At 36.5% G+C, this 19,210-nt stretch overlaps 1 protein-coding gene across 2 annotated transcripts in view; it reads right to left on the bottom strand.

The window, feature by feature from the left end:
* The window catches only part of LOC136033564 (rab3 GTPase-activating protein catalytic subunit-like), a 424,515-nt gene that overhangs the window by 14,363 nt on the left and 390,942 nt on the right, over positions 1-19,210 (bottom strand). For both annotated transcript variants that reach the window (XM_065714323.1, XM_065714322.1), the window contains 4 exons: positions 19,102-19,189; positions 15,332-15,453; positions 1,155-1,352; positions 334-531 (listed from right to left, as the gene is read on the bottom strand). In XM_065714323.1, the coding sequence (XP_065570395.1) occupies positions 334-531; positions 1,155-1,352; positions 15,332-15,453; positions 19,102-19,189 (606 nt within the window). The remainder of the gene's footprint in view (positions 1-333; positions 532-1,154; positions 1,353-15,331; positions 15,454-19,101; positions 19,190-19,210) is intronic.

Below are 19,210 nucleotides of genomic sequence, written 5' to 3' on the forward strand. Positions count from 1 at the left end.
TTTTTAAATTTATTTAAATGTATTACTTGCCATATTTGGATTTTGAAACTAATTTTTTTTCAAAAATTCGCCACTGTTTCATTTTATAAAATATGTCCCTAAGGAACAAAATCAATTATATTTGTATTTTTGAACAAAATCAATTCAAACAATATTTATTTTTTTGTTATTAAAAAAAAAAACAGAACAAAAGCAGTCAATGAAAAAGCAGTTTTTATTTTAATCTGGGTCTCAGGCAATTCATTTTTTCCATGAAGTTTGTAAACGGTGCGTGCTTATTATCTTTAAATAGAAATTGTGTTAGGTTTACGTGCTAACTATTTACAAACTTACCATCAAGGCAGATTGAAACAGCTGTTTTACTACCCTACCAAAATCATTATTAGGTCCATTTATCTGCAGAGCAGCGCCATCTATTAACTTTTGTAGTGATTCGCATGGCAAGGTATAGGTAGGAGTGTTAAACTTCTGATAAAGAGAAGAAACGCGGGAAAGTGCATCCTCAGACCAAGTGAAAAGTTGTAATATTGCCTAAAAAGGGGGAAAAAGACATGAAAACATTTCAGTAGGATTTCTTCATCAATAAAACAAATTAAAATCTTCTCGCCTAGCACCATCTAAGATCAAAGCCAATTCTAAGAGGAAAAACATATTTTGGCCTAAACTGATTTTAAAATCATTTCATTTACTTCACTTGTAAGACGTTACTACAGAAATGAACTTTCTGTAATTGAGTTTACCCTCATCCCAAAAATGAACTATACCTTTCCCTAATCCTAATTTAAGTTTTAGTAATAAAAACGCGATAGTGTTTCATCTTCATTTTATTATCAATTTTTCTTGATTTATTCTAATTAAAATTAAGATGGGAGTGCATGCTTTTCAGCTAGGAAATCAGCAGTCGAGCAAGCGGGGTCGGTGTGGTGGTTAACTCCCCTTGGATCCTCATTCAAATTGAAAATTCTTGCACGATTTTGGTAAGTAAAAGTTGGAAAGTAGAGGTAGGAAAAGTATAAAGTTTTTTTTGTAGCAAAGGAAAGTAAAGTTTGGTAACTAATGGTGGTTTTTTAACCAATTTATTTTTTTCAGTAATGTAAGATATACCCTACAACTATTTTTTTTTTCAGGAATTTGTGTTTTGCAAGAAATCATACCTCAAAGCAGTCAAGATTCTCTAGAGAGGTTGGAGAGACTCGAGACAAATCGGATGCAATTTTTGACAAAGCAGAAGGCAATTTAGACACGCCAGCCGGAGACTCTTGTAAAACTCTTAAGAACACAGCATGGAAAAGTGTTGGAAGCAATAATGTGAACACTTCTCCTGGAGTGAGAGCATAGAAAAAGTCCAAAATCTGAAAAGTGAAATAAAGCTTTAAAAATTCGATTCATACGAATATCAAAAGTAGCCATCCTTCGAGGCTTGCATAATGGAACTTAAGGTGATTTAAGGTGAATATAAAAAGAGGTTTTAAATCATCACAGTAGCCTAATTTCCGGATGACACACACAGTTAGCATATGCGGTGGCATCCATGAAGACACGCATTAGCACATTAAGGCTTAGAAAAGATTTAAAACCGTTCAATAAGAGTTTATGAAAATATTGGCCGTGTAGAAATTATTTTTTTTTGTTAAATGAAGAGAATTAACACGAAGCGAGTGTTAAACTAGCTTTCAAACAGTAAAGACGAAAAAATAGCTTACTTTTAGATTATTGAAGCTTTTTGACAAGTTTTTTATGAACTTATTTACTATTTTTCTCTAGCACTCGACGAAAATCCGTCGCTTGTATGTTGCTTTCAGTGTAAAACCTGTATGACTGGCTTTTATCAAGAAAGTATATATTTTTTTAGACATTTTATTTAGCCGTCGAGCAATGTGGAGCAATTAGTTCTATTTCTAAGATTTCTATTTACCCGTAAGCTGTGCAAGTAGTGATACCTGTTAAGGACGGTAACTATAACTATAAAGTCCTTATTATTGCACTTTATGAAATTAGGGTCGTGACATCACTAAACAATTGGCCTTACGTGCAAAAGCTTGCCAATCCTCTGAGGAATGGGAGGAAGTGTACAGAAGACGGTCAAATTATTTATGGATGATACAGTCAGATTGCCTGATCTTACTGGTTCAGTTTCTTCAGTGAAGATTGAATTAAGTAGTTTGCGATGTGGGATTGAGGATGAAGTCAGGAATAAGCTAAAGGACGCATTTTCTTGAATCTAGAGTGTATTTCCTTCATAGTTTAAATATTATTATTCTTTACACCATTACGTGTACAAAGCAATGGATCTCCAGTTCCAATCGCGGTTTGATGTGACCAAGAAAATTCTGAATGATTTAAGATACAAAGTAATGCGGGATAGCTGTGAATTGTCAAAGCTTGAAAACAAACTAGATGACATGAATTAATGTACTCTTCTGGATAAAGTTACTGTTTCTAGTATTGATTCTTGTCTTCATGATGTAACCGTCTTCGAAAAAAAGTTTTTGATTGCTACAATACTCAACATGCTTAAACATGGGCCTCAGTTTTGACTGATCTGTCGTTAAGAGCGCTAGATGTCTTAGATCTGCTGATCAAACTAAAGCTCCGATTAAACTTAACCTTGAATCTGGAGCTTCGGGAATGAGCTACACGCGAGAGCTTATTCATTGAAGCTTCTTCGTCAGGAAAAGCTTCCATTTATGTTCTATTTTATGTTCTTTATGTTCCATTTTATGTACCATTATATGTACCTTGTGTATATGGATCCTTTATGTACCATTTATTTTATGTTCTTTTTTCCGACATCCGTCAAGTAATCCAGCGAATTTTTTTTATGTTTGTGAATAAATACGTGTAAGTTGGCAGAGTGCAAACAAACAGTTCTTATGTGGGGTGATTTCAATTTCGACCTGTTGGCTTTGAATACGAATGTTGACAGAGAGTTTCTTCAATATATACTTTCATCAGGCTTTCTACCTAGCGTTCTTTTGCCTACTAGAGCTACAACCATCAGTACTACGCTATTTGACAACATATTTTTCTCTGCCCATTCATCTAGAGCAGTGAAATCGTTATTGATATTGTCAAATATGTCTAACCCTTCCCAGTTTGTTCTTTTTGATGTTGCCCAAAATTTTTCTCGTCAGCACGAGCCTTCAGGAAAGAGCTAAGATAGACGGCTAGAAATGATTGATTTTCAGTCGTTAAGTAAGCTGGTTGATAATCATGATTGGTGTTCTGTTTTTGGATCGGATACTATGTGTGTGGTTCACTGTAGATAAATTTAGACAGCACAATCATTTCTTATCCCGACCATTAGACAAAGCCGGACCAAGATGCCAGTTCTCCGGAGACCCTATAAACAATTATAAACATAAGTGACATTAGCTTTTTTCACAGGTAGGCAGGCGTGTGGCAGATGAAAATAACTGGTATGGCTATAATAATGTAAAAGGTAGATAACATTGATTTAAAAATGGAAAGAAAAGACGAAGAATGAATTTATAAGGATAAGGTGGGTTTAAAGAAAAAAAATTACACGAGGGCCACAGTAAACGGAGATAATCATTTTTTTGCAAATTTCCTTCTCGTTTTGAAAAGAAAATCTATTGTCACGCAAAATACTATTTTTGGACGGATAGAAAACCTTACTCTAATTACGCCAATTACACAGCTTTCCCCGGAGGTCATGAGGATCTTTCATAGCGTTATGAACTAAATCTTATTCTTTTTGTGCACCTTGTGAGAAACAAAGAGGATTCCAATCCTTAAAACTGAGAATTCTTGTAAGTCCTTCAAATGCCGAATAGCGGTGCTATCTCTAAAGGTGGATAAGACAAAGACAAAAATATGAACTAAGTAGGTGTGAAATTGAGGCAATGGATAAAATTGCCGAGGATCTGGAAGATGCAGCTAGATGGAATAATAGCAAAACATTGTACTGGCGTGTTAATAAACTGAGAGGGAATAGTCAATCTGGACTTGTCCCAGTTAAAGAAAGGAACGGGGCCACAATTAGTGATAAGGAGAGAGTTAAATAGAGGTGGACAGAATATTTTGAGAATGTGCTCAATCGAAATAGAGTTGTAGAAAAAGAATAGAGGAAAGTGAAAAAGTTTGTGACACCTTGAATGTGAAGGAAGATTTGTTTAGTGAAAGTAAATATTTATTTTGTGGCAAATTTCAAATAATCTTCCCATTTCATGGATCCCTCTCCCATTATTTATGAAATTCCGGCTATTGCAGTGTTGATTAGAAGTTACTACTAGAAATTTCTGTATTTACTAAATTTAGTCAAAACCCTCCTTTCAGAAATCCTGGATAGGCCAATCACCTAAGTCATAACTGTGAGATGGAACAGTAGCGAATGACTTCGCCGGCTCACCACATTTCTTTCTGCTTTTCCATTTATGAATAATACAAATTCGCACCATTATTCAGTGACTGACAGATATAGACTGGACCTCCAATGGTAGATTGAATGGGAGGAGCTGTTTATAAGCGCCGAGACTGTAGTAGCCAAAAATTATTGAGTTTGATTATACTGTCTAGATTTACCAAAAAACCAGGTAACTTCGTCTCGAATTATGCATACGAAAAATTTACAGATAGTTGGTCCAAGGATTTCTGATAGGATTTTTTCGTCAGTAAGAGTCAAAAACAAAAAGTTAAACACAAAAAGCTTGAAACATATTTATCTGTGAAAACGGAGGATTCCTTACAATATTGTGGTTCCTATAGAAATAAAACGAATTTTATTACAATAAAAATCTGATATGAGAAAGAAAGACATGGAACTTTTTAACGAAAAAATAATTGAAGAAAAAACGGGTTTATTTTTTATAAAGCAGTGAACAAAAGAAAATATAAACTACACTTTAGCTAACAAAAATAAAAATACTCCGAATATTTCGGCACCACATCCGGGAGCCTTTTTCAGAGGAAAAAAAAGAAGAATAAAATTACACACCAACAATTTAAGACTTTTTTTTAAGACATTATAAAAATGCCACGACAACTAAAACACCACAAAAAATATAAACAATAAAATAATTAAAAAACAAAACTCACATTACAAAACAAACACTCCCGCACTGACTGTAACTTTTTACAGTCAATTTTTGTGTAATTTTTTTGTAAATGGAAAAGCAGTGTGGTCTAAGAAATTATTTACGTCAAACCTTTTTAATCAAACGATTGACCAAACCATTATCGTAGTATTAGTGTTAATTGTCTTGAAATTAACGGGGGAAATATTCAGACCGTAAAATAGTTATGAATGCTTTTGGTGATTATTTTTGTACTTTAGGAGCTAAGCTGGTAATCTAGTGTCAAGTCAATTTGAGAGTCCACGATCTTGACTACTTCGTACCTTCTGGAAATTTATTTTAGTTTTATGAAATTACTCATCAGGAAGTAAAGAAAAATATAAACTGAAAATTAGCTCTACCACAGATGCTTTTTGATTTTCTACTCGAATTGTCAAACAGCATCAAATATTTCTTCTATCTTCGCACATAGTTTTAAATTATAAATTGTATATAATTTCTAATAATTTATTAATAATTTATTAATTTATAAATTATCGTTAATGGAATATACCCTGATTTGCTTAACAAGACAAACGTTAATGCTTAAAATAAAAGTGGGAGTACAACTGGCCCTTCAAATTATAGAGGTATATTTCCCCTTTCTGTTTTTAACAAAATTATTTAGAAAGTTGCACATAGGCAACATCATAATTTTTCTTTTGGATAATAAAATCTGTCATACATGCCAATACGGATTCATTGAAGGCAGGGCATTTAAGTAGGAAGTACATAAATCCTCTTGACGGTGGTTAGACTGCCTTGGCGATTTTTCTTGGTATTGCCAAGTTATTTGATACTGCTGATCATTGTTTGCTGCTTATGAAATTAAAAAATAATGGATTTTCATCAAGTTTTCTTGTTTTTTTTTTTGTTTTTTTTTTTTTTGTTTTTTTTTTGTTTTTTTTAATCGTGTCTTTCTGATAGGGAAATAGAATGTTATGATCGTGAAAGCGTTATTCGGTCTAATTGTTTGCCTATATCGTGTGACGTTCCTCAAGGCTCTGTCTTAAGACCTATCTTGTTTCTTCTATTTTATAAACGATTTACCTGAAGTTTTACCTCTGTGCAAAATTATTATGTTTGCTAATGACGTAGTGCTTTTCGAAAATAGCGACGAAGATATGATTGAAATGTTAAAAATCTACAAGATCTTAACGAAAAAAAGCCGATATATGTTGTTTTCACGTACGGGTAAAGTTCAAAGCAGTTCTTTTTCTATTTCGTTGAATAATGTTGAAATTAAACGTATCCGCCATTTTAAGTATCTTGGAATTTTTCTAGAAAAAATTATCTTTCCGAGGACTCATTAAAATCTTGTCCTTGAAGGTATCAAGAAATATTGAGATTCTTTCAAGGTCGCGTCATCATTACTCTAAAAATATTTTGAAGACAGTTTGTTTTTCTCTTCTTTACCCTCATTTCATTTGTTGTACTTTCATTTCTTTGGGCATCTACCTTTGCATCTATTTATAATCCGATAAAAAGTTTTACAAAATAAAGCATTTAGGATCCTTCTAATATTGATTGCTCATCTTCAGTAAGACACCTATACTGGTCCTCTGGTATATTTTAGAAAAATCAGATCCATCTGATTTCTGTTTCCTGTATTTGCCATAATTTTTCTTCTGATCAACTGATATCAAGATTTCCTACAATTTTTAAGATAAATTCGCTATGTCATAATCACCCCACATTTCAAAGATCATCTTTTTCATCGGATTTACGACTCATAACTAGAGCCAGTTTTAGCCCTTGCCATATTTGGCAAGGGCTACCAATTTACCGTTACCAATTCGACAGTGCCCTGATAAGGTTCAGTTTTTAATGCATTAATTTGCAAAACTTTTTCCAGAAGACAAGTTTTTCAAACAATAATAAAGAGCTCCATTAACCCAAGAATGAGCAAAAATGAAGTCAAATAATCTTCCAAGCGTAAAACTACCACAAATCACTATCAATAACTAAATGAAACTCAAAACAAACAGAAATTACAATAAATAGCCGACTCAAACTCATAACAAGAAAAAATAAACATGAGTAGGGCTGATAACCCCCACTTTTCAAGACCAGAACACAATTTGCACTTCAGTCAAAAAAAAAACAAACAAACAAATGACCGTGGATTGTCAGTCTAATTGACACATAATAACATTTCTTCGTTAATGTTTTGATTAATTTTTATTTATGAAAGAAACAAAGGTGAAAACCTTTCAAGCGTATTTTGTTTTCAGAGATGATTTAATTTAGCCTACACAGTAGCCTATTGTGACTAAATATTAAAAAAAACTGCTGGAAAAAGACGGAATCAATTAAAATATTATGAAAATCTAAATGGGCGCTGCCTAGTTGGCATATATTAAAATTTTATGAATCAAAGTATCACGCAACTAATTAGCTTGCGTAAATAATATGCAAATTGAGTCATAGTAAGTTTTCACGAGAGACGGAACTTTTTACATTCGAGAAAGAATTTTCATGTAGATGGAAATAATAGTTGTTTGCTGAAATTTGAAATAATGTCGGACAGAGATAGTAACATAAGATCAAGAAGGGAAAGTGAAGCACATAGGCAAAGTAGGAAAATAGAAAGAAAGATTGATAGAGAGCACCTAGAATATATAAGAAAATCAGGCTGAGAAAGATGGAATTAGAAAGAATAAAAAAGGAGACGAAAGTTCTATAGAAGGTAAAGGATACGGCATTAGACTTTACAGTCCGTACCGGCGGTGCTGATCTCCGTTTCTTGGCCCTTCAGCCAGGAAGTGCAATGGGGGGTTGGGGGCCAGCCATCCTGTGCTTTTGCACACCCTTCCTGTTTACCTTCCCCAGATTTCTCCAGGTACCCATTTAGAGCTGGGTCGACTCTGGCTAAGCTTACAGAGTCACACCACTGACCCCCGTCCCAAACTGAAGAATTGGGTACACTGGGATTCGAACCCGCGTCCTCTCAGACAAGGGATCCCGAATCCAGCGCACCAACCCACTCGGCCAGGCCAAGCCTATAAAGAAATAGACATGACAGAAAAGAAACGTAGAAATGCAGCAGAAAGAGGAGAAAAATGCCCATATGCCGGCTTTTGAGAAAGATCAACCACAAAAATTTCCGATTTCCAGATATGTGGAGACCAATTAACCAAAGAAACGTAGGTCTAGATTAAATATTCATTCTAAGATATTTAGCAACCTAGATCTTCTAGAAAGGATCTTGTCTAAAGGCGTTAATAATAGCAAGAGGGAGTTTTTGATAAAAAATACCCCAATTCAATGGAGCTAGTAAGACAGGAAATATTACTTTCAAAGTCCTTATAGAGGCAGACAAAAAGCGATTACAAATAAATGAAGGAATCATTAATGAAAACGATAAAGAACGGTCGACAATTGTTTCAATGATTCAGAGTATTATTTATACTTTAAGAGAATATAAAGATGATAGAAAGACTGTTCTTAAACGTCAACAGATTATTCAAGATCTATACAACAGATTGGATCGGGTTCGTCCCTCTGGGGAAAATATCGCTCATGAGGCTCATACAACAGTACTCACAGACAACTTTCAATTTTACGAAAAGTTAAATAAAAAGGTTGGCGAATTTCAGATGGAAAGTAGGCTACTGGCTAGGTTCTTCTATTAATTAAAAGAGGTAAAATTCTAGTTGATTGTTTCTTGCTATCTCAGAAAGGGCTTAGGTTAGGAAAGTGAAACTTTCAAGGATGAATCTACAAACTCAAGTATGTCCCGGGAAGGTATTTTGAAGCAACTACCTCCACTCCTTCTCCCTATTAGAGGGCCCTGACCTTTGATGACCTTTAAAAATATGTGTGTTATAAAGGTGAAATCTTGCAATATAGATCTTCTGCTTAATTGAAGTACAACAAAATTGTTTTCAGCTTCACAAACTTGCTCAATTCCATTTTATAAGGTTTTAAAGATATGCATATACATTTCCTAAATTTTGAAAAAAAAAAAACACATTGATATGGCTCAAAATTCTACTCAAATAATAGGGATTGCATTTTCAGAACTAAAGGCAGAGAAAAAGCAACTAGTAACTTAAAATTAAGGTAAAATGTTGTTTTGTCAAAATTTCAATAGGTATAGACCTGTCATGTAGGCAGATTTCAGTGCCCTTTAGAGGGAGAAGGAGTGGAGGTGGGTACTTTAAAATACCTTCCCGGGACATACTTTAGCCTGTAGACCCATCTCTGGAAGTTTCAATTTCCTAGCTTAAACCCTTTCCAAGATAGCAAGAAGTCCATTAACTAGAATTTTACCAAAGATAAAATTCTAGGTGATTGACTTCTTGTTATCTCAGAAAGGGTTTAGGTTAGGAAAGTGAAACTTTCAAGGATGAATCTACAAACTAAAGTATGTCCCGGATAGCAAGAAGTCAATTAACTAGAATTTTACCATTAAAAAAAAATTCAGACCGCGAAAAGAATCGCCTCTAAATTATACAAAATAATTGAGGGAACTATAGAGTAGGAAAAACTGGCCTGTGGGGAGACCGATAAAAATATTACCAGGATGTTGCGAAAGCAACTGAAAGACTAATAGGTCCAGGGCCCACCTCTTCACAAAGTTCTTTGTACAGTGGTGGTGATTGTTTTCAGAGTTGGTACACGCATGTTTGCTTTAAGTGACCGTTTGACGATTACAAGTAAGTTATTTTCTACAACCGTGTAAGATTATTTTCTCTGAACCCAGGCAGGGTAGGAAAAGAGTTTGCGAGAAATGTCGTTATTAGTATATCGACAGGGGGGCCCATTTACCCTCCAAAGAGATAGCTACAGTTATTAGTGGTGACCCAGGTGGTGGCACCCTTGACCCTTTTGATCCTTCGATCACATTATCATACTTGACGAAACTACCAGCGTTGGTCCCAGATATAATTGTGGTACAAGCGGTGGTAGATACATTACAATAATGGTGGCCGCGAGGCTTCCCATTATAATAAATGCTCTGCTCAGTTTTTAGGCTAATCTTGACTCTCGCAACTTTGTCCCTTGACAACGCTTTGGATTAGGCTATGGAACAAGCTAAAATAGTAAAGCTGTGAGACAAATCTTTTTCGTCATAAGACTATCTAGCTATATTTAATGACGTTAAAAATTCTAGGTGGGAGTCAAAGGTCAAGCTAAGCCTGTATACCTCCATGGCGGTGATGGTAGTTACAGGCAATGAGGCTCGATCTTCCGTCCCTGGGCAGCAGAGGAAATCCGGCAGCGCACCTCAAAGCGGTGGAAGGGTGTAAACACCACTGAGGTCCACGCCGAGCGATTTGGTGGCCAACGCGCTCCGGGTGACCCGCAAGACTGGGGACCTTGCGGTCAACTCTATTCCCAAGAAACATTGATGGATCTGAGACCTAGAAGAAAAGTTGTAACAACTACGGCGTCCCCGGCAAGCAACGCGGCCCCCGTATTGGCGCGGGTGTCGAGAAGTAAACTAGCCAACCATACTACGGCGTTCCCGGCAGGCGACGCGACTTTGAATATGGCGGCGAAGTCGAAAAATCTTTTCAACGCCATAAATCTAGGAAAACCTACCACAGTCATTAAACAGGCAAAATCCAGGATAAATGTTGGATGCTGGAATGTAAGATCCGCTAAACAAGAAGCCACACAAGCTTTTCTTGTCCATGAGATGGAGAAGTACAACATAGACATACTCTGCATATCCGAGACCAGAATCTCCGGTTCTGGCTCTATAGTTATAACGGCTCCAGAAGCATTACATCAGTTCCACTTTTTCTATTCCGGAATAAAAGATAATTCAGGACTCCATGGAGTTGGTTTCATCATGAACCAAAGAACCAGAAACGCTCTCCTAGAATGGGAACCAGTCTCCTGTAGACTTGCTAGAATCAGACTAAAAGGAAACCCTGCAAATGTGTCCATAATTTCTACCTATGCCCCCACCTGTGACGCTACTGAAACGACCAAGGATGATTTCTACGGTGAACTGCAGCAGTTGTCTTCTTCTATAGCCGCACGTGATTACTTGATTGTTGCTGGAGACTTCAACGCAAGAGTTGGTCCATCTGACCAGACCACAAGACAAATCCTGGGAAAATTTGGACAGGGTCACAGATGCGAGAATGGGCAGAGGTTGGTAAACTATGCCTTGATGAACCACCTTGTTATCACCAATACCATATTTCAACACAAACCTAGCCACCTCTTAACTTGGCATTCAAATGACGGTGTCACTAAGGCCCAAATTGACTTCATTCTTGTACGCCAGCGCTGGAGAAGCTCCGTGCAGGACTCTCACTCTTACAATGGCGCGGACACAGGCTCACAGTCTGGATCTGACCAAAGGCTCGTCGCAGCAAAAATTTTGCTACGTCTTGCAATTCGAAGAAAAAACAAGTCCAAGGTCGGCTTCGATATCGGTAAACTTCAAGACAAAAAAGTGCGGCAGGCCCTCAATTTGGAACTAACTAACCGGTTTGACGCCCACAGCTCTGATGAAAACCTAACTCCCGATAAGAGATGGGAGACCTTTAAAACCGTGATGACAGAGACTGCCGATGAGATCCTAGGCGGAGCAAAAATCAAACGACAACACTGGATAGCCGCTAGAACCCTGTCAATAGTCGGTGAGCGAAGACAAAAGATGGGAGGCCTTAAAGAAGAAACAAAGGAGTTACGCAGACAGGTAAAACGCTCTGTTCGGCTGGACCGCCGCCAAATGTGGGAAGATGCTGCCGAGTCATTAGAGAAAGCAGCACGCTTACATGACACCCGCAAGCTTTACCAGATCCTGAAGGAATCCATTGGTAAGAAAGCTGCTGTCTCAGAAATAATCAAAAACAGATCAGGAAAAATCATTAGTTGTCAGAAGGAACGTTCAGCAAGATGGAAGGATCACTTTCAGCTCCTCCTGAACCCATCCCCTTCATCTACTCATGATGCCTTCCCACCTTCCGTCTCTAAAGAGCCTTATGATATCGAGCTGGATACACCGACCAGAGCCGAAATACTAAAAGCGATCAAAACCCTAAAAAACCACGAAGCCCCAGGTGAAGACGGCCTCCCCCCGGAACTATACAAACAATGCCCTGAGGTCACTGCTGAACAGCTCCATGGCATTCTCGACGAAGTGTGGAGGACCAACACTTTTCCAAAAGACTGGAAGACATCAGTCATCCTCCCTTTCTATAAGAAAGGAGACAAAACCGAATGCAAAATTACCGCGGAATAAGTCTCATAGACATTGCCGTCAAAATATTCGGGATCATACTCTTGAACCGCTTTAAAGGGGCAAGGGAGGAAAGAACTCGAGGAAATCAAGCCGGCTTTCGACCAGGTAGAGGGTGTACTGATAATATCTTCGCCTTTCGCCTCATTATCCAGCAGTTTGAAAGATACAACCTACCCCTGATCTTGATGTTCCTGGACTTCATTGCTGCCTTCGACTCTGTCACTCGCCAGAAACTTTGGAAGATCCTGGAGAATGACGGAATGCCGCTGAAGTTTTTGAACTGATGAAGGCATACTATGACGCTTCAGTGAGCCGAGTTAGAATCTATGGCGAAGAAACTGAAGAATTTCTGGTTGAGTTCGCAGTAAAACAAGGATGTGTCCTCTCTCCGACTCTGTTCAATTATTGCATCGATTGGGTGCTTGAAAATGCTCTATCGTCTTATCCAGGAGCGCAGGTTGGACAGAATCTCTCACTGACTGACCTCGATTATGCGGATGATGTTGGCCTCCTGTCAGACCCTGTAGAAGCCCAAAACATGCTTGACAGCGTTGTGGCCCGGGCAGATCTGATCGGCTTGAAAGTCAGCACAGAGAAAACGAAATTCATGGCTATTAACCATGACACAGGACCATTCCCACTAACTATCAACCAAGTTTAGCTGGAAAAAGTCAACCGTTTCACATACCTAGGCTCCCAGCTTTGTACTGACGGATCTTCCGACGCTGATATCCAACAGAGAATACAGAAAGCGCAGACAGTCTTTGCCTCCCTTCGGAAACCCTTATGGAATCGCCGTGAAATCAGTGTCCAAACGAAAGTTCGAATTTACATGGCACTAGTCCGCACCGTTCTCCTTTACGGGTGGGAAACATGGTCGCCAAAACTACAACAAGAGAATACACTTAAGGTGTTTGAGCATACTTGTCTACGAAGAATTCTCAGAGTACAGCTACGTGACCGTATCTCCAACGTGAATATACGTCGAATGTGCAATATTCAGAGAGATGCTGTGCTCACTATTAAAGAACGCCGTTTGAAATGGTTGGGCCATGTATTGCGGAAACCGCCAGAGTACCTGCCTCGCCAAATACTTCTAGTTGAGCCTATTAGCTACTGGAAGAAACGCCAAGGAGGACAGAGGAAGAACTGGTGGAACCTGGCCAAGTCAGACCTTGAACCAATAGGGGGTTTCAGAAAATTTGGTCACAGATGATCAACACAGTGGCTCGCCTTTGCAGAGCAGCTGGCACAAGATCGATCAACATGGTCCAAGAAGGTCTCTAAGATCATCGATGATCGATTCCCGCCACAAGTACAAGTAAGTAAGTAAGTTAAGGTTAACCGTATTTCCTTTGCTGCTCAATAAAGCCACGCATGTGGGGTTCGTTTTGGTCCTTGTCTACCACTAAATCCCTACAATGGTGATTAGACACTTCACAATTTTATATGATTTCTATGAATCCCACATATTTTTTATTTTATTTTTACAACTATACATCCCTTTTTTTAAAGTCGTATTTAAGGCAAACGTATTTAAGTAAGATCACCGTATATTTCAACAGAAGAAAAAATATTGAAACAAAACAAATAAATCATATGGGAGGTTGGCTCTCTTGATTTTCAACTCTCACTTTTTGAATTTCAGTTTCAAGTCTCAATGTTTCAATTCTTCATTTTTATCGACATCTCTTTTGTTTTAATAATACTCAGCTTAATTTTAGCTTTTTTCACATTTTTTTCTCTTCAATTTTTCTGAACCTTTTCAAACATGCTTGCACATTTTGTATTTCTTGCACTGGCTGAAACACTGGCTTTGCTCATTTGCAGCATTGCCAATCCGGTAGTTTTGTACTGTTTTAGGTGCAATTTGGTCCAAATAAAAGGTCCTAGTGCAGTGCAGTGCATGTGATAATTTTTGGTACAATATAAATTTTCGGGTACTTTTTGGTTTTATTTGATGTTCTCTGTCTTGGATATCTGATCAAGTTTTAGTTTATTGAATTTTTTTCATGTTACGGCAAATTTTTGACCTGCTGTTCAGATGGTACAAGACCAACTTTTGTGGTAGAATTTTAGTCCGAAAAATAGTACAGTTTATTTCAAAGCATTGGCAACGCTGCTTCTTTGATTTTCCGCTTCTGGAAGCAGAAGATAGCGCTGTCTCGTTATATTTACAAATACTGACTTAATGGAACTGTTCAAGCTAAAGGCAGTAGGCTATCTAATATTTTCCTCCTGAGATAATTGCTAAGTTGTTCTAAAAAGAAGCGTCACCAGGTCATCTTGTGTTCAGTCATAATCTGATACCAGCAGTGCCAACGCTAAACAAGTCTTCATTTTAGTCAGAATTTAGATCTCCTGATTGAATGAGGTATAATTGAATATTTTTGGGCAAAATACAATTTTATAATACATTTTGATTTTACCTTCTTTTACCTTCTAATACATTTTGGTTTAAATCATCTTCTGGGTATAGAAAATTTTAACCTGCTATTAAAATGGTAGAAATTCATCTGATGCGATATAATTTTAGCCAAAAAATTGGCAAAAACTATTTTAAGGTATAGGCAATGCTGTTTGATACTCCTGACCTACATTCCTCTGCTAATCCTCCATTTATGAACAGCTAGGCAAGCGACTTTTGGTGATTATATCAGAATTATCAAACTTTCATGACCTTCAGACGTGACAGTGATGCTCAGGGGAGAATCCAGGATTTTTTTTTGGGGGGGGGGGGAACAACGTAGAGAAATATTTTTATATTAATTTTGTAATATTTTTACCGGTCAGAACAACATTTATGAGGGGAAGGTGAAACCCCTTATCCCTCCTCCTCTACATACAGCCTTGGCGATGTTAAATGTACAAAATTGAATCCTGATCAGACATTAAATCTTCATATATTAAAGATATTTAGGTACTAAAATCTTCAGATATTAAAGTCTTCATTTCAGCGATTTCATGTCAGCACATTTCTTACTTTTTGCGTGAATTGACGAAAACGTAGATTTTGAATTAAAAAAAAAAATTATAAATGCGAGACCTTTTCAGCTTCCTTGGTGTCATCAAAAATGCGTCTTTGTCGGCGAGCTGGAACAGCATGGCAGTTTCTCCAAGTTTCAATCCAGGTATTGTTCTCAATTAGCATCCTTGGGCTCAGCTTACCTGAAAATAATTTATAATAATTAATTATTTAAACATTTTTGAATGAGATCGGGTCACCTTCATCATGTTCCAGGTTCTTCATTTCAAAGTTAAAGGAACACCAAGCGTAGCATGGTGTTGCCACCGTCACAGGTTTCATCTGAATTTCTTTGTATAGTCGCAGTTTTTTTTTATGATCTAGGTCCACAGGCTTATGCCGTAAAATCTTTTAGCCCTTTTACGACAATTTATCAACTTGTGTGAAAATTCGGGGTCTGAAAAGTGGACTTTTGGCATTTTGCCCAATCATATTTTTTTAATACAAAAGCTATAATTAATGCTACAGTCATAAAAAACAAATTTTAAAAGATTAGCAAAATTGTTCAATAGCAGCACATTTTCCTTGGAAAACAAATTAATACTGTCTTAGTTGATATTTACCCGGCACCATGTTCGGTTAAACATTCAATGCATCTTCGGTTATGACAAAACATGCAGTTTGCGTCATTTCATTCAGACAAGAAATACGCTTTCATTTGCCAAAGCTTCATTTGCTATACCGAAAAAAACAAGAAGATTTTGCAAAAAAAAATTTTTAAGTCATCCTTTGATTACGAAGAAGGAATTTACTAAAATGAGGAACATGTATAACATAAACATATATATGCAAAACATTGGTGAATGGTATAAATTAGAACAAAAAACATAGGTAAAGATTATTAATTTTTTTTTTAATAAAATATTATAAGATGGGGAATGAATTGCTATTTGAGTGATAGTAGGTGTAGTGAAAATAGTTTGTAGTAGGTCCCGACGTAAATACTATGCCACTAAGGTTATTACTGCATTAAATTCAAACAATATTTTTCTCTAAGTTTTTTTTTTACTGAATTTACTGAATCACATACAGTTTAATTGTTAATTAATCCCTCCCTAGCTCAGAGATATAAACTGAGGTCAAGTGAGTCAACTTTTGTTTCTAACAAAGGTAATTACGCAGGTATCAATGAGGTAAATATGGGTAGGAATAGAGTCTTTGCCATGTTAGATGTCAAAAAAAGCTTTTTTTAAAGGGAGGGTTTTTTTTTTATTGAAAAAGTCTTTTTGTGCTTTCATTGAAAATATTAAAAAGCGGCAAATCTGTCCCTTGTAGATATTGAAAAATACATTCTGTAGCCTCTCTTATGCTTTTGTGAGTTGACATCACTTTCACACTTTCAAGGATGGGGTAGCAGTATGCAGCCCAAAAAGAGGGGCGCAGTATATTTCCCATGATTTTTTCCATTTGTTTATTTCTTCGACACTGATTCCATTTACGGATATCAAGTTTAAACACGAGTTACACATGGCAAAATGCATGGAAAATATATTATTCGGGCTATATCTGCATATTGGGAAGGGGAGGTGTCTGAAGGTAAAATAAACTGAAGCGCTGTTAGGAATGATATAAGCCGGCTAAGTATTTTAGGATTTAGTGGTTTTCAGAATTTATAGCATTTCCTTCTCAATAGCCCCAATTGTGCATTGATACTACAGTAACTAACGTTTCAAACAAAAGTTTGAGACGTTAACTGGTAATTTTTGAGGGAATCCGTTTAATTATCAGTAATATATAGTTTCCTGTAAAGCAAAATCAGACAGTTCGTGATAATAGTTCAATTGTAAAGAGTAAGCTAGTCCAACAGTAACCAAAACCCTAAAGAAAGAAAATTTTACAACAATCAATACGTCAAAGAACCGGCTTGTTACGCTAATTCCAAATGTGGTATATACGATTTATCAGGTATAGCTTTACTTATCGGAAGTAAACTTTTGATAAGTAACATGCTCTAAAAGTGGTAGTAGGCAAGATCGTATCCAGGGGGGTTGACCCCCCTTAAATTTTTGTTCAACTCGTAAAATCGTAACATAAATGCAAATAAAAAAAAAATTTCATCCATTTTTTAAGTTTTTTGTACCCCCACCCATAGGTTTCGACAAATTTCACAGGTTTTTGGCACTTTTTTCACAGGTTTTAGAAATTCGTGGTGGCAACACGTGGTGGCTCTCAACCAGTAGGTTGTGAAACCCCAAGGGGCTGATAACAATTTTTTTGAGGGGTCACCAGTGAATTTGGCACGACTGAGGAGGGTTTGTCTCGAAAGTCTATATCTTAAAGCTCTCATGCTTCCTTTTGGAACATTAGTGGGATCGTCACTTGCGTGTTTATGAGGTACTCCCGAAGAGCCATGCAGACCTGGTATACTTTACCCCCCCCTCCCTAATGTTCAAATACATAGCCCAAATGTGTCTTAAAATTAACGATGAAACTAACGAAGAAACCGGTTTGTTCTCAAGTTTTACACATCGTAAACTTGAGTGTGTGGCATATAATACATAGGTACCAGAATGTTTCATGGAGAGAGAGCCCGATTTCCTGATATTATTTAAAAACAATCAGAAAATAAATTAAAAAAAAACAATTTTTTTATTTGAAAGTAAGGATCAACATTAAACCTTAAAAAGAACAGAGATTATTACGAATAGGAAAGGAGTTGTCTCCTTCTCAAGGCCTCGCTCTTTACGCTAAAGTTTTTTCTTAGAAATTTAAACCAAATCGTATTATTCTAATTAAACGGCTCTTGTGTTTCAGAAATAGTTCTTAAAGAATTAGGAACAAAAGTCAAAACTTTAGCGTAAAGAGCAAGGTCTTGTGGAAGGGATAACTCCTTTCACATGCGTAATAATATCTGTTCGTTTCAAGTTGTGATGTTTTGGACCTATTAACAATTCTAGTGTAGTAATCATATGGCCTATGACATGTAAGTGTTGAATAAAGTGGGCAACACGTGCATTATGTAGTAGGCGCTTGTAGTATTATGCATTATGGGCTTGTAGCAAAAGCACACAAACAAACGAAAAAATTCATTTGCACTGCGAAGAATATCAAGAGTGTCAATTCACAAGAATATAGGGGCAGGGGGTAAGTACTTTCTCTCGATTTCTAATGTGAAGATACAAGAAGAATGTATAGGCTCTTTTACGTATATGAGAGCAAGAAAATAATTAACAAAGATTACCAAAATAAATACCGATTAACTACTAAATTAATTACTAAAACTAATTATGTAAGAGTAAATATTTGAAAGAGTAAAAAGTGGAGCCATTACGCATGTTAGAGCTCCCTTAATCCTTTTCTTTTCATATTATATTTGCACTTTGGATGTTTTAGAAAGAAAAGTAAAACTAAGCCATATTTTCATAAAAAGAAACATGTATAATAGAACACAATATTTAAAAAAGGAAGTCGATTTATCGACTTTTTCCGTGAAACTGTCAAATATCACATAAATACCAAGAAAAGTGATAATTTAAGAATCGTACAGGGAGTGTATTTGCAGCATCAGCAAAGCTCAGTAGACAAATAACAATTGAATGGGGGGAGGGCTGGGCCTCCTATATTTTGTCCCCCTTCCATCTAGATTTTAGAAAAGTGCCTTTTTTGGTACTTTCATTGAAAAAATGAAAAACAACCAGACGTTGAAAAACACATTTTGTCCCCTAGTAATTTTCGTGAATTGACACCATTGACTATTTCATGACCAGGAAAACCGCTATTTTTGAATTATCATCATTTTGGATTCTTTCAAAACAATTTTTTACAATAGCAATAAACAGTTATACACTTACCTCCGTATTCTGATTCTGCATCAGAAATCCAATCGGTCGGAGAATGCCATCTAATAAAATCTTCAAATATCGAATTCGGGTTAGCAGCCTTGAAAAAAAGAATTTAAAG

This window comes from Artemia franciscana, chromosome 12, assembly GCF_032884065.1.
Source record: "Artemia franciscana chromosome 12, ASM3288406v1, whole genome shotgun sequence".
Classification (NCBI taxonomy): Eukaryota; Metazoa; Arthropoda; class Branchiopoda; order Anostraca; family Artemiidae; genus Artemia; species Artemia franciscana.